The sequence below is a fragment of the Ambystoma mexicanum genome, chromosome 6p, assembly GCF_040938575.1.
Source record: "Ambystoma mexicanum isolate Mex_15411 chromosome 6p, UKY_AmexF1_1, whole genome shotgun sequence".
Taxonomy (NCBI): Eukaryota; Metazoa; Chordata; class Amphibia; order Caudata; family Ambystomatidae; genus Ambystoma; species Ambystoma mexicanum.
The window spans coordinates 407,048,985-407,062,737 of record NC_090935.1 but is presented as its reverse complement, the minus strand read 5'-3'; the positions used below and the strand labels follow the sequence as shown (position 1 = coordinate 407,062,737).

Sequence of the window (13,753 nt, the reverse complement as noted above, 5' to 3'; positions counted from 1 at the left end):
TAGTCAGCTATCACATTAATTTGCATTTGCACATGTAGCATTTTCAAGTTGTTTATCATTGGCCAAAAATGCCTCTAGTTCTTATTCGCTAGTGCACACTGCATCTTTTCCCTGTCCTCTTTGTGGCGCAAATGTCTCTTAGCTCCGGACCAATTGCTATAGTTATTCCGCAGTCTGTTTAACTCTTTACAATACTCTGCACAGGTTTTAACTGAGTATTTAAAACTTTGAGAGGCTTTACTAAGGTCTCTTTACCTAGAGCATGTTTCCTCATCAAAGCAATGGGCATGATGTTTACGCACCGAGGATATCACAGGTCCCGGCTGATCTAGATACCACAGGAAAGCCACATAATTAGATTGATTACACCATCCTTGCCACTCCTGTTCTGTTCTATTAAGTCGGTCATCCCACTAGCCAAATTATTATTCAAGATATTGCCACTGTGCCCAAATCTCACAAGTCTGTTTTTACTGCTATTTGCCATCAAGCTGGAGTCACAACATGGCTCTCCAGCCTAATTGAAATAAGTGAGCGTGGCAGATAACCTATCATGATCACCAGAGCCCCCCACTGAGCACCTGGAAAAAAGAACATTCCACAAACAAATCCTCAAAGAAACAGGTAGTCTAATGTTGATGCCACGGTGCCTCTAGACCATGTAAGTGCTGATGGGATATCCCCTGCACACTACCATTCACAATTTTAAAATTCCTGCTTGAAAGAAAGGTCAACCATTTCTCGCCATTGGCAGACGGCTTCTTTCAGGGGATCTTTAAACCTCCAACTTGTGACACAATACATTGTGAATTTACCTGTGAGAATTATGCGTTACAGGGCCATATTCGTTCTTCACTCGCCCCAATAAGTCCATCAGTGGGTCCAAGAAATCCATGAGGTTCGAACACGCAGGGTTCCAGTAAATATTTATGACTACTAATTCCTCCCTCAGAGCCATACCCTGTAGTGTTACCCGGGCAGTCAACAGGCCTTGTGTAAAAGTAGAAATCAACACTAAACTGAAACCTACTGAGGCCCTGACAAATGGCATGAGCACCCCGATGGGCCGAACGCTCACTTCCCTTACGGCCAATTGTTCAACCGTAAAAAATCTGTCAAACTTTACACAATCTGTTAGTCATGTTTCTTGGACTACAATGAGGTCCTGTCTGCCAAATACTGCATCCCTCATGGATTTTGTTCTGAAGGAAGAGGAACCCTGTCTATTCCAGCCCAAGATTCTCAGCTCCTGTCTCGCTGGAGGCTATCCTCCGCCCCGTCAACTTCTGAAACACTTGTCCAATTATCTCCGGTAACTTTGCCCACATCTTTGACTTGGACTCTGTTGAGATATATACCCCCTCACCAGGGCCAAGTGATGCACTTTTTGTTGTAGATATACTAGCACTGACTCAGGGTTCCTTTTTGCCGACTTCAGACAACCGTTCCCTATTCACCAGATCATGTTCTCTTTTAGAAAATGTCCTGCAGGGAGACCTCAAGACCCAAATTGGTCAGCTCTCCAGCAGCTGCCAATAGGGTGTCTGCACCCATCTTGTTTTCACTATACTCCACAATATAAGTAAAACTCTGATGGGGAAAACGAACATTTTCGATGTCATTCGTCAAAAAAATACAAATCTGGGATCTTTTTTAGACTTGTCCGGATTGAGCTCCGATTTAAGGCTCTGAAATCTCTGCCTCTTTTGAGCCGCTGCCTCCAAGCCCTTGGTATCACAAAGGAGTGTGATGCTGTCAGAGGCCGAGGCATTTCTGATGCTGCTGGAGGGGCCCCACATGGTGCCCTGGTTTCGAAAACAGATTGAATTTGCTGCTGCTCTCTTCCGGCTCTAGCTGATGTGATGACCCATTTATCTCACTGCATTGGGCCCCATCCAGGATAGACAACCGGTCGATGGCACCTGAAGCAATTTTGCCCACTTTTGCATCTGAAATTGTCACCATAGAGGATTTCCCCACCAGAGAGTTTTTCCCTCTATCAAGAAAACAGTTCCCATTTTAATGGCGCACCCTCATTAAGTGTTTGCATTCCAGTGGTGATGTTGGTTGATCTATTAGGAGATTTCTGCGATAAGCCAGGCCGCCTTTGATATTTTTCTACATTTATAGAAAATTGGTTTCCAGGTCACCAGTTTGGTGGTTTGACCTGTTTGGGTGGCAATAGAGGCTGTACAGGCCGGCTGGACAATGTAGCGGAGGCAGCCCCCCTGTGCAGGTCATCATCATTGTCAAAGCACAAATTAGAATTACTAAGGTCCTGAAGGTTCAGACCTTGGATTTGTCGCTCTTTAATAGCCTCCTTTGTGCTGTGAGTAGTTTTCATTGTTTATTTTGCTGGAAAAGTCAAGGAGCATAAGAGATTAGTAATGGCCGCGTTATTGATTTTCCGACCCTTTTGATTCTTTGTTTTTTGCTTCTGTTGCACAACAATTTAAGCACTTTCCTCATTCTTTGACTTTTTTTTTCCTTTTTTGCCTCTTCTCTTTTTACTCGACTGTGCACTTGCGACCTCCTCTATGACCAGTTTTTCGATTTTTGTCGGTGAGATTGACGACAGGGGCACTTTGATCCTCGCAGTCATTGGCCACCCGTGTCAATCCTCTAAATCCCTCAAGTACAGACTCTGATAGCGGTGAATCATCTATTTCTACAAACGAGCCCTCCTGAATTGCCATACTATTTACCACCAACTCAGAGCCCTCTGGTTGTTAACTGATATTTACTTGATTTTGTCTGTCTTTGCGGAATCCTTCATTCTGGCCAACATAATCAAAGACAGTTTTATGCAGTTCCTTAATCTCCAATTCTTGTTTCATTACATCCAACTTTAAATATTTGAGTCCATCCCCACAGTATTTATTGCTGTTTTTAAGCCCACTAGAGATGATTCACAGCCTCCCATGTCCTTAGATAATTCCCAAAAAATCCCAGTCTGTGTCTGAACTTTGCTTTTTAATAATTAAAAAACATTCCATAGATAAGTTGGAACAAAATTAAGGGGTGACAACGTTGCAGCGAGATCCAATTTAACATTTCCACAGTCATCCGCACTCTTTCCTCGCTGAAGATGGTAGGGTTGCAGGGGAATTTAGGAGCACAGTTTGGACATCTTCTGATGGAAGCCTCAGACTCCTTGGCTGACCCGAAAATGCACTTCCTGCCCCCCTATTCAAACCCTCCTCCTGTTTTTGTGAATCACTTAACGCAAGACACTCCAAAAAAACACATCGCCCATACTCCACCGTTTCCTTGTCTTTAGGCAATCCTCTATTTTTCTGCTGATGATCTAAGCCATTACTGTATACTCCATCAATTGTCCATCGTTTTCACACTGAGGCTCGGGGTAAACACTTCCAGGGAGCCGTTTTGAGGCAGAAAGAGCTTGTTTGACTTACTCCCATGAATCTTGGCTGTCGTCACCTAGTTTACTCTTGCGGACTGTTCAACATTGATCTCTTTCCGCAAGCTTTCCGTTTCCTATCACACTGAGGAGTCAATTTCTGGGGCTCTCAGATCATCCGTAAGAGCTCCACTCCGAAGGTATTAAACTTTCGGTGTGCTACCTCTCGGCAACTCCCCTCTCTCCCAAACAAATACTCCACCAAAGACCAAATTGCAGATTTCTTGAAGAAATCGAACGCCCAATGGCACAGCAGAGAGAACACAAGACAGACAAAGCAATATTTGAGGCAGGTGACAGTCCATACAAGTAGTTTAGTTTATCCTTTCTTACCGTGAACACTGCGGACCACTGCACACCCCTCAGTCCCAACCACTCCGTGCTTATTCCTTACTTGCTCCTAGCACTGGTGCGATCAGCCCGCTATTTGGGGTCCCTACCGGCCATTGAGACCACGGGCTCACCAATACTCACTCTGTTGCAGGAATCATTCCTCAGGGGCCGGACTGTGCTACTGGGAGCCATTTCCACTGGCACTGTCCTTCATTTAATTTATCTTAGGTCCCATCTCCCATTTACAGCCTCGGATGAAGAGTCGGTTTAGACTCGAAACACGTGTCAGTCTACTTTGCAAATAAATCCATCGGACTTACAACCACATCTCTCTTCAATTACTTGCAACACATGCCTATATTGCACTCTTGGGCGCAGTGCGACTGAGAATTGCCCGTGCTCTAACCATTTCCACAGTCTGGTGCCTCAAGCCAGATCCACTGCTCAGAGTTCTCCCTTCTCTTTATTATGCGAGTAGCCATGCTCAGTTTGCCGGAAATAACGTGTAGGAGGCGGATGTGCAGGAAGTTCTCAACTTCTGGTCCCTTTAGTGGGGGTTGGCAAAATTGGCCAAGGATTTACCATGATTGGTGTGTGTTAAAGGGGCGCGGGTGGCATAGTCCTGTCCTCGTGAGTCCGATTCAAGTTTTCCACATAAAGCAAATTTAGGCAAAATGAATCCTAGTGATTATGTTCGTATGTGCTTATTCTGAAATCCTAGCCATATTCCGAGGACTGGCGTTGAGGCCCCTGGTCTAGTGCCTGCTACCAAGTATTGATTAGTTTTCCGTTGGTTACCAGTCAGGCTTGCACAGTCGATTAACTTGTGTTTACGAACATCTAACAAAGTTGCAAAAACTAATTCCAGTTAATCATGATTTTTATTTTCTGTCTTAACCTTTTAGTGTGTGGACTGTAATCGTGATAGCCTTCAGAATTTCTCTTAACTGTATTTTTGTGTCATAAGAACATGTCTTTAAAAAGAATGTACCCCAAGTTAAGAGCCTAACCAAGCAATGTACTGTAGGTTGTGACATGGTGCTTCTTCTCACTACGTGTTTTTTTTTATTAGGGTGGCACCCACAAAATCCTGGAGAAATGCACGCTGCCTCTGACGGGAAAGCAGTGCGTGGATCGCATTATTACAGAGAAGGTAAGGGTGTTTGCTGCTATTGTTTTCCACCAATGACAATGCTGCACTGGTATTGTAAACAATGCAATCCTCTGCTTGAAATATTTTAATGGCCTTGGGTAATCGGGGGGAGACATCACGACTAGCAGGGGAGTTCAAGTAAAGCCAAACTGATGCAGATTTAGTCTCACCAGTGTTTACCATTTTGACCCAGAAATGTTTGGTCAAAAACCTAGTTCATTTGCAAAAATAGCAGTGTCTTCACCGCTGCTGCTGCTACCGTTAATCCCGTGCATGCTGTAGCACGTGCACGCTTACCCTCGTTGTGCATTATTCCAGAGCCCAGAGAGCGCCAGGAAAGTAGTCGTGCACGAGTGGAAACCTTTTACATTCAAATTCGTGAAGGCTTTCTTTCAGGCACGCATTTAAAAACAGTCATTCTTGAACATTGCTATGCTGACAATATGCTTTTCTGTTCACAGATTGCAAATAAAACATATGAAACCAACATACTACCCTCTTCCTTATAGAAATAGGGCTTGGTAGCTTACACCTGGTTAATGCATGCGATAAGTGTAAGATCGTGGCACCTTTAACAAAGAACCAGGCTTCTCTCCACGCTTTGCTCCCACACGTTCAGAAACATGATTATTACCGTGTCCCTGGAAATGCAGATTTCTAAAGAAATCTAGACATACGTCTGATAGGAGCAAATTCTGTTTTCTGCTTCTTTGAAATCATTTTCTATTGTCAATAAGTTTTAAAGATTCTGACATTACTGTTTACATGTAGTTTTTACTGCGCCATCCGCAGTTTTGATTTTGCGAGCCATTGTTGCTCAAGACCTTTTAGAAATGGAGGCCTCACTGTGCTACACGCAGTCCTTTATGCTGTGCAATCATGAAAACATTCAATAAACAGCAGACCGCTAATGGAATCAGAGTTGGGTCATGTGCTCAGTTACATGTACATTTGTGCTGGCACTAGTACCCAAGTAACCAATACAAGACCCCCGAATTTTATGTTTCTAATGGATTCCTTCCCTCCACAGACTCTTCATCATATGCATATCTTCCCCAGTGCCAGTATCTTTCCCATTGGAAAACCTTGAGCTACCAAGATGTGGAGGGTGGCTCTGCATTGACTCTGCCCTGGTCCTTTGTAAACTCTGCCCGTTCATCCATAAAAGTGGGAAGCGAACACTATCACAGTTACTCACATTGGAGGTCCATGAAGATCAGCCCGAGGATGAACCTACTTAAATTCTACGCACTAAGAGAAGTAGAATAAAAAACACTGTACGGTGTCATACTCTCCAAGGGACATCTCAGAGCAACACCTGTTTTCGTCTTCCTGCAGGAAGCGGACCAGTCAATTCTGAGGCGTCCCCAACCAAGCACTAGCTCCTCTATCCTGGGTCAGTGAGAGACCTTCAGGCATCAGGTGCTTGATAACTTCACCAAGTCCTTGTTGCTGGTGGCTTATGCGCTGATGGTGGAGCCATGCCCCACTGTGCTTCTTGAAGTTGGCAGAGGCGCTTCTTTCCCCTGAAACTGCATGTTCTCATGGATTGCTTCCACGGATTCCTCATCTATGATATCCCTATTCCAGCTCAGCTGTTCTCCAGAAATGTTTCTGCCGCCAGGGGGTGCAGCACACCTCTGCATCGGCTCAGTTTGACGCCTCTCCATGCACCGCACTGGGTATGATGTTGGGACCAGTATATATAGTGGCACTATGCCTCATGACCTTCGTTCCTTTTTTCCACGCATGCTGTTCGCTAGACGGGAACACTCTTGTCTAGCTAAATAGTTTTCTCTAACGCCATGCTTACTCTGTCGTCATGTGCGAATTGCGGCCGAAAGATGTCAGTCTCGGATCCACACTGGATGCGTTTATACTGCTTGGGGACGGCCACGTCACATGGGACTGCAGAAGTTCCAGTCCACTCCATCCAGGTCCAAGTTTCAATATGAACTTTGTGACATTCTGGATGAGGCTAACCAAGAAAGGGACATTCATGCCATTCAATATGGAGGCGGAAGCACCAATACTGGAAACATGTGAGAAGCCTGCCTCTTTCCCGGTTGTGGACAGAGACATGGCAAAGAAACACAGTCCATCCCGTCGCTCCTCCCATGCTTCACTGGAGAGCTTGGTGGTCCAGGCTGCTACGTCTAGCCTGAAGACATCTACTTTCCCGTCCCTTCTACCGGACAGGGAAACAAAGAGGTTTGACGCATGGAGCAAGACGTTATTTGCGTCGTGCTGTCTGGCACTGCGGCTCGCAAATGTCTCTTGCGCCATGGCAAAGTTTCTCATTCGGCCTTTGGACGGCAGTGGCCAATGTGGCTGAGCATATCCGAGTGAGAGACCAGGGACACTTTCCACTCCCTGGTCTATGATGGCAAGGAGGCAACACACCAAATGCTCCCAACTGGGCTGGACACAGCAAATGGTGTAGTCAGAGCCATTGGCACCATCACTGTGGTCAAGCACCACTCCTGATTGAGGACATCAGGGTCTGCGGGCGAACTCCAAGCCAGACTGTTTGACATGCCCTTTGGCAACAACCTTTTTGGATCTAAAACTGACTACGCCCTTCAGAAGGTCTAGTCGTCAAAAGCAACTGTTAAGTCCTTGGGGCTTGCCGTGCAACAGCCCTCCACACAAACATTGATTCGGGGCAGGGGTTTTTGCCCCTTCACCACCTTTGCCCAGACAGGCCGTGGTCTATCTGCCCTTGGAAGAGGAAGACACTTCTGCAGAGGTAGGAGAAAAGGTACCCAGAGGGGTGGCATTGCACACTGCACCCCAGGGTGCATGACCTCAGTGACTGGTTTCACCACATGTCTCCGTGAGTGGGAGGCTCTCCTTGCTCAGCTAATAATGGTCAAAAAACGCATACAACGCTTGGGCCTTACATGTCACACAACTGGGTTATTGCCTTCCATCTCTACAGTGCCCCGTGAACCATGGTCCTCTGTCTACACCCTTGCTTCCGGACCCTGTCCTCCTGGAGGAGGTCCATCAGCTTCTGGCGACAAGCATGATGGACCTGGTTACGTGCTCAGAACAAGGACGGCGGTGGTACTCCACCTATGTTCTGGTGCCAAAGGATGATGGATGCTTGCATCCCCTTCTGGATCTCTAGCTGCTGAACTTGTTGTTACACAAGGACAAGTTTAAGATGGCTACTCCAGCCCAGATTTTGCAAGTCCTCGATCTGCAGGACTGGGTGGTTTCTCTGGACCTTAAGGATGCATATTTCATTGTCGATTCATCAAAAGCACAATAAGTACCCGAGATTCGCAGTGGATCAACACCATTACCAGTTCAAGGTCCTGCCAGTCGGTCTTTCCATGGGACCCAGGGTTTTCACTAAGCTGCTGGCAATGGTAGTGACTCGCCTCAAGAGGGGGGGAATTCATGTTTTTCCCTAAATGGACAACTGGCTCATCTGAGGTTGATTCCCAGATCTAGTATTTTAGCACTTGTCCACACTTGCACTCTTTTGCACAGCTTCGGCTTTTTTCTGAACTTCAAAAGTCTCGGGGTTAGCTATGCCAGTCCCTCCGATTCATCGGGGCAGTCTTGGACACTTGCCTGGGCAGGGTTTTCTGACCTGGGGATCGAGTGGCAAACATCTTTCGAATGGTAAATTCCTCCAATCACAGGAACAAGTCCATGTCTCGGCTTTCCATCGCCTCCTGGGTCTCATGGTCTCCTGCATCCTTGTGGTGCCAGAATCGCGGCTGCGCATATGAGATCATTTCAGTGGCTTTTCCATTGCCAGTGGTTGCAGTTCTAGGGCCACATTTCAGACGTTCTGCAGGAATCAAACCAGGTAACTCGGGAGGCACATTGTTTCTTCAACTTGTTCCCAGGTGATGGTGGTCACTACCCATCTGTGACTGACTGGCATGCTCGGCTGTCAGACCTAATGGTGAGTGCACTGTGGTCTCCTGTGGAGTTTCAGGAAGACATCAACTTGCTGGAGTTGATGGTGATCAGGCTGGCCCTGGTCGCTTTCCTCCCCTCTCTAAAATGCAAAACTGCGCTAATCCTTACGGACAACGCAGTAGCCATGTACTACCTCAACAAATGAGGTGGAGTGGGGTACTTGCCTCTGTACAGAGAAGCAATGCAACTGTGGTTCTGGGCTCTGGAGAACAGTGTCTCTCTGATGGTGGCTCATCTGGCTGGACAAGAGAATGTCACAGCGGATGCCTTAAGCAGACAGACTTCGGCCTCCCACGAGTGGGAGCTGTGGTGGGTCAGAAGGAGGACTATGACTCGAAGACATTTCAAGTGTGTATTTATTAAAGGAAAGGATAATGCCCATCTCTCCCTATTTCGATGGGGTATTCCCTACCTAACAATCTAGCTAAGGTGCTTGTCTGTATTCAGTGACTGTCTTAAAAGACTTTGTCCACTGTCCAAACTAAGCCTAACTGACCCTACCACTATCTTAAAAACTGAAGACAAGAGAATTACTCCCTTCAGTTGGTTTTGCTTCTCGCAAACTTCTGTTCAATATCGATTTTCAAATAGTCTCTTGTAACTTCTTTGATCACTTTGTACAGTTATTCTAACACTTTATTATCCTTCAGATCCTTCTCAAAAGGAGATTCTTTTGACCTTATATTGATATCTTGTACCTTGTTAATGGTTTCAGTTTGTTTGTCCTTTCTTCTGTACAAAGCGCTATGCTTCCCTTTTCCCAGGCTAACCTTATCCAACCTTTGATTCTCTCTCTTGAGAGACTCTTCCCTTCTGCATAATTCACAACGTTGGTTCCTTCTATTGAATCTGTCTTTTGACATATACATCAATCCGTCCTTCTCTTCAGGCTTTTCTCTTAAATCTTCGCTTTCTTTCTTGATTATGCCTTCTTGCACTTGACTGAGACAAGTATGAGTAGTCCCATAACGATTCTGATTCTCCCTTCCAGGTCTCCCAGTTTCCCTGTTACCTGATACTCTCTAGGATAATGTCACTGGGAGTTCTCTCAGTTTGGGGTTGGTCTTTCTCCGCCTGTCCAACTTCCTTTATCCAGTCAATGCTTCATACTCCATATCTTCCTTTAGGATGGCTGTCCGGTGTTTCAGATACCTGGATGACACAAGGTTTCAACCGCCTAGTGGTTTCAGCATAGTTTCTGGGACCGCTGGTCCACCATGAGCTCTTCGTGGTCACACCCCCACTCTTTGATCCTCTCTCCATCATACAGGACACTTTGCGTCCAGCTCACGTGTTTTGGTCTGTAAGCACATTTGCAACTTGCAGGCTTTTCCGAATTCACAGTCTGCTCCGCTATCAGGGATTACCTTGTTGTGGGCTTTCCCGGCATATCTCTGTGTCTCTCTCTCTCTCTGCCTGCTGTTGCCTCTCTTCTCGTTACTCCATCCTCCTCATCTCAGTTAAATGGAGTTCTCCATTTAAAGGGATACTCCGTTTCTTGCAGACAATAACTTGCTTGTTCTTTCTTCATATTAGTCGTTGCATGGAATGTCTAAAGAGGTAATGTTGAGCTGGTTTTTGGCAGTTCATTCTTTTCCCCACAGGTGGCATCTCGCCCAGTGAGGTCCATCTTGCCTCTACCCCTAGGGACGGTGTTGCAGAGCGGGCTTATCTTGCTAGCTTCATTGGGGGGAGAAGGGACAATTCCCGTGATTCGTCACAGAGCTGTCAGGAAGTTCTGGGGAAGATCTTCTCCTGCTGGGGAACTCCTTGTGGACCTTTTTTGCTTCCAATTTCAACAGGAAGTGTGAGTTGTTCTGCTCCAGGGAATTTCCTCATCAGGGGGGGTGAAATGCTGACGGTCGTGGACTTTTGACCTCCTATATGCAATCCCGCTGATCCCTGATATTCTGTTGGTTCTCAGGAGGTTGCGTCTATCGGAACCACAGTGATCCTGATTGCCCCAGGCTGGGCACCGAGAACATGGTGTCAGAGTTTCTGGTCATGTCCATCTGCTCACCCTCGCACCTCCCGAGGTGAGGAGACTTACTTTCCAAATTGGAGTGTTGGGTCTTCCGCCTGAACCTCAGCAGCATGAAATTTCGTGCTTGGATACTGAGAGGCTGAGATACAAGTAATTGGGACTTGTCGGACGACATCCTCAATGTGCTGCTTTCAGCTCAGAGGCCCGAAATCTATTTAGGTGGCGTACATTTTCGATTTGGTGCTGGGAGAGGGACCTGGATCCTTCATCTTGTCCTCTGTCCCCTGTGTTGGATTTTCTAATTTCCCTGACCCACGTGGGTCTGCAGATTGGCTCTGTGAAGGGTTACTTTGCTGCTATATCATTATTCAAGAGTTCCCCAGAACAGGGCGTGTTTCTCACAATCCCCACTGTTCTGTAGTTCTTGCAGGGTCCATCCCACCAGTTTGCGGTTCCAGGCGGTGTGGATTTTAATTTAGATTTGACATTTCTTTTTAGAGCTTCGTTTGAAGCCCTTCATTCATGTTCTATTAGATTACACTCCCTTAAGGTGATTTTCCAGGTTGTCCTCACTTGCGCAAGACTGTTAAGTGTCTGTTTTACCTCCCTACTTGTTTTTTTTTCCCAAAGAGGTGGTGACACAGAGAGTGAGCCCATTTCTGCCGGAGGATGGTCACGGATTTCCATCTCTCTCCGAAGATTCATCTTCCTTTTTTTTTCCTCTGCCTCATCAGTCCAAGGCTAAGGACTGATTCCATCGGCCGGACCCAATACAGGCCCTTAAGTTCTATGTCTCTCGTTCTAATGATTACCAGCTTTTTGTTAGTTTTGCTGGTGCTCGTGTTGGTAGATCTGTGACCAAACAAATCCTCTCACAGTGGATTATTCTCTACATGTCAATGCTACGATCTGGCTGGTAAGAATGTGCCTGAGGGTCTTGGAGCTCATTCTACCAGTGGAATGGTTGCCATCTGTCTGGTCGAGGGGAGTCCTGGTCCTGGATATTTGCCAGGCGGCAACGTGGCCGTCTTTAAACATGTTTGCTAAACATTACTGTCTGAATTCCTTGCGGGCTAGGATGCCCGGTTTGATAGGACAGTCCTCCAGAGATTTCTGATTTAGATGGTGTGCTTGCTTCCTCCCTCCTGCAGGTTTCCATACTTATTTGGGAGTCTATCATAGATGAGGCTGTATTGGAAGAACAAATTACTTACCACTCAGTAATGTTCTTTCGAATGGATTGTCTCCTCCCACGTATTCCTCATCTTTTACATCTTCCATCCAGAGTCAGCTGCTTCAGAAACCTTTTTCTCAGGAGAGAACGCCATGCGTCGTTGACTCGTGCTTCTCGGCGCTCTCCATCTGCTCTGGAGCATGACGTCACTGACTGTATATATAGCACGCACTGCGCCTGTTACTGCAGTGCTGTTTTTCTGCTGCAAAGTTCGCTTTGGATCAGTTCTTTGACTTCGTGTCAACGGTTGTTTTTCAAAATGTGGACTACAAAAACGTCCTTTAAGAGATGTGCCGAGTGTGGGTTGAATATGTCCATTACAGAGCCACACCGTATTTGTCTCTGGTGCCTGGCAATAGAGAATTAGACGGAAGACTGCGGCTCATGTGAGTCCATGATGAGAAAGGCGTTGAAGGAGAGGAAGGGGAAACTTACTGTGGGTAGGCCCCCTGCAAACTCCCCTTCGACAACTCTGAAGAGAAGGTCTTCTGATAAGAGCTTGAGGGATGATTCACGAACTGGAGGCATGGATCGAGATCTTCATCCTCCGACTCCTCGATCTATCGCATGGTTGTTTGTTCAGGTAAGTCGGCTTCTAAAGCCGAGTGGCAGAATTTCCGCCTCCAAATGTTGAAGATATTTCAGAAGGTCTACTTCCCTGCCCCTTCGAGCGAGCTGAAGATCTTACCTGATCGATCCTCGTAAGGCTGAGAAGGTGTCTAAAAAGGTTTCTGCATGCGCGCCCTTGAGCCCAGGCAGAAAACGGACATATCAAAGACTCAAAAACTCGAGAAAAGGAGCGGCCTAAACTTCATCCTTCGTCTACCTCGATGAGTCTCGGGTCGGGTACTTCGCTGTCGAGAGCTTCAAAGCTGTCAACCCTCGAAGATTTACAAACCTCAGCCAACGATTGACTAAGTCCATGTCCTTGATTTCTGATGAAGATTAGGATTCTAAACGAGACACACCACCTTTTTGCCTGGAATTTGGGACACCTAATGTTACTGAGGCTTTCATTTCAGAATAGTCAAAGATGCAGCATTTAGTAGACTCATTGAAGGATGCAAGTGGCCTTGACCCATCTCCTGACATAGAGATGGGCAATGCAGAGCTCTTGCCCATTCAGATGCCTCTAATAGGGCAATTATGAGTAGGGTAACAGATTATTTAGGTAGGGGGAGGCCTGCTGCAGTTTATGAGCAGGATGAACTAACTGTTATTTTGGATAAGTGTCCTCAAAAGGATCTCATCCTACCCTTTCATACTACTTTAAATGAAGGGGTGATTGGGAAGCCCCAGATACTAACCCGGCAGTTTGTAAAGATCTCACAAGGAAGTATAAGCCTTCTTGTGTAGATCCAGACTTCCTGTCTAAAAATCCTTCCCCTGAAAGTTTGGGGGTGCGGCTGCCGCCTACCCGACTGTACCACCTTACAGGGATGACGAAGGATTTGACACATAGGCTAAGAGAGTTTTCTCTGCCAGTTGCATGGCGTTAAGAACCATTAATGCTACTTGTGCTCTGGACAAGTTTTCCTACACGCTATGGGATGTCATAGCTATGGCTGCGGAACATATCCCAGATGGGGAGGAAAGGGATTTCTTATACATCATTGAAAATGCAAAGGAGGCCATGTGTGAGTCGCTGTAGTCTGGGCTTGATTCAGCTGACAGTGTTAGCTGGGT

At 46.4% G+C, this 13,753-nt stretch overlaps 1 protein-coding gene across 3 annotated transcripts in view; it reads left to right on the top strand.

The window, feature by feature from the left end:
• OXCT1 (3-oxoacid CoA-transferase 1) overlaps positions 1-13,753 on the top strand; it is a 1,005,602-nt gene that overhangs the window by 895,475 nt on the left and 96,374 nt on the right. For all 3 annotated transcript variants that reach the window (XM_069627204.1, XM_069627203.1, XM_069627202.1), the window contains one exon: positions 4,827-4,907. In XM_069627204.1, coding sequence (XP_069483305.1) covers positions 4,827-4,907 — 81 coding nt within the window. The remainder of the gene's footprint in view (positions 1-4,826; positions 4,908-13,753) is intronic.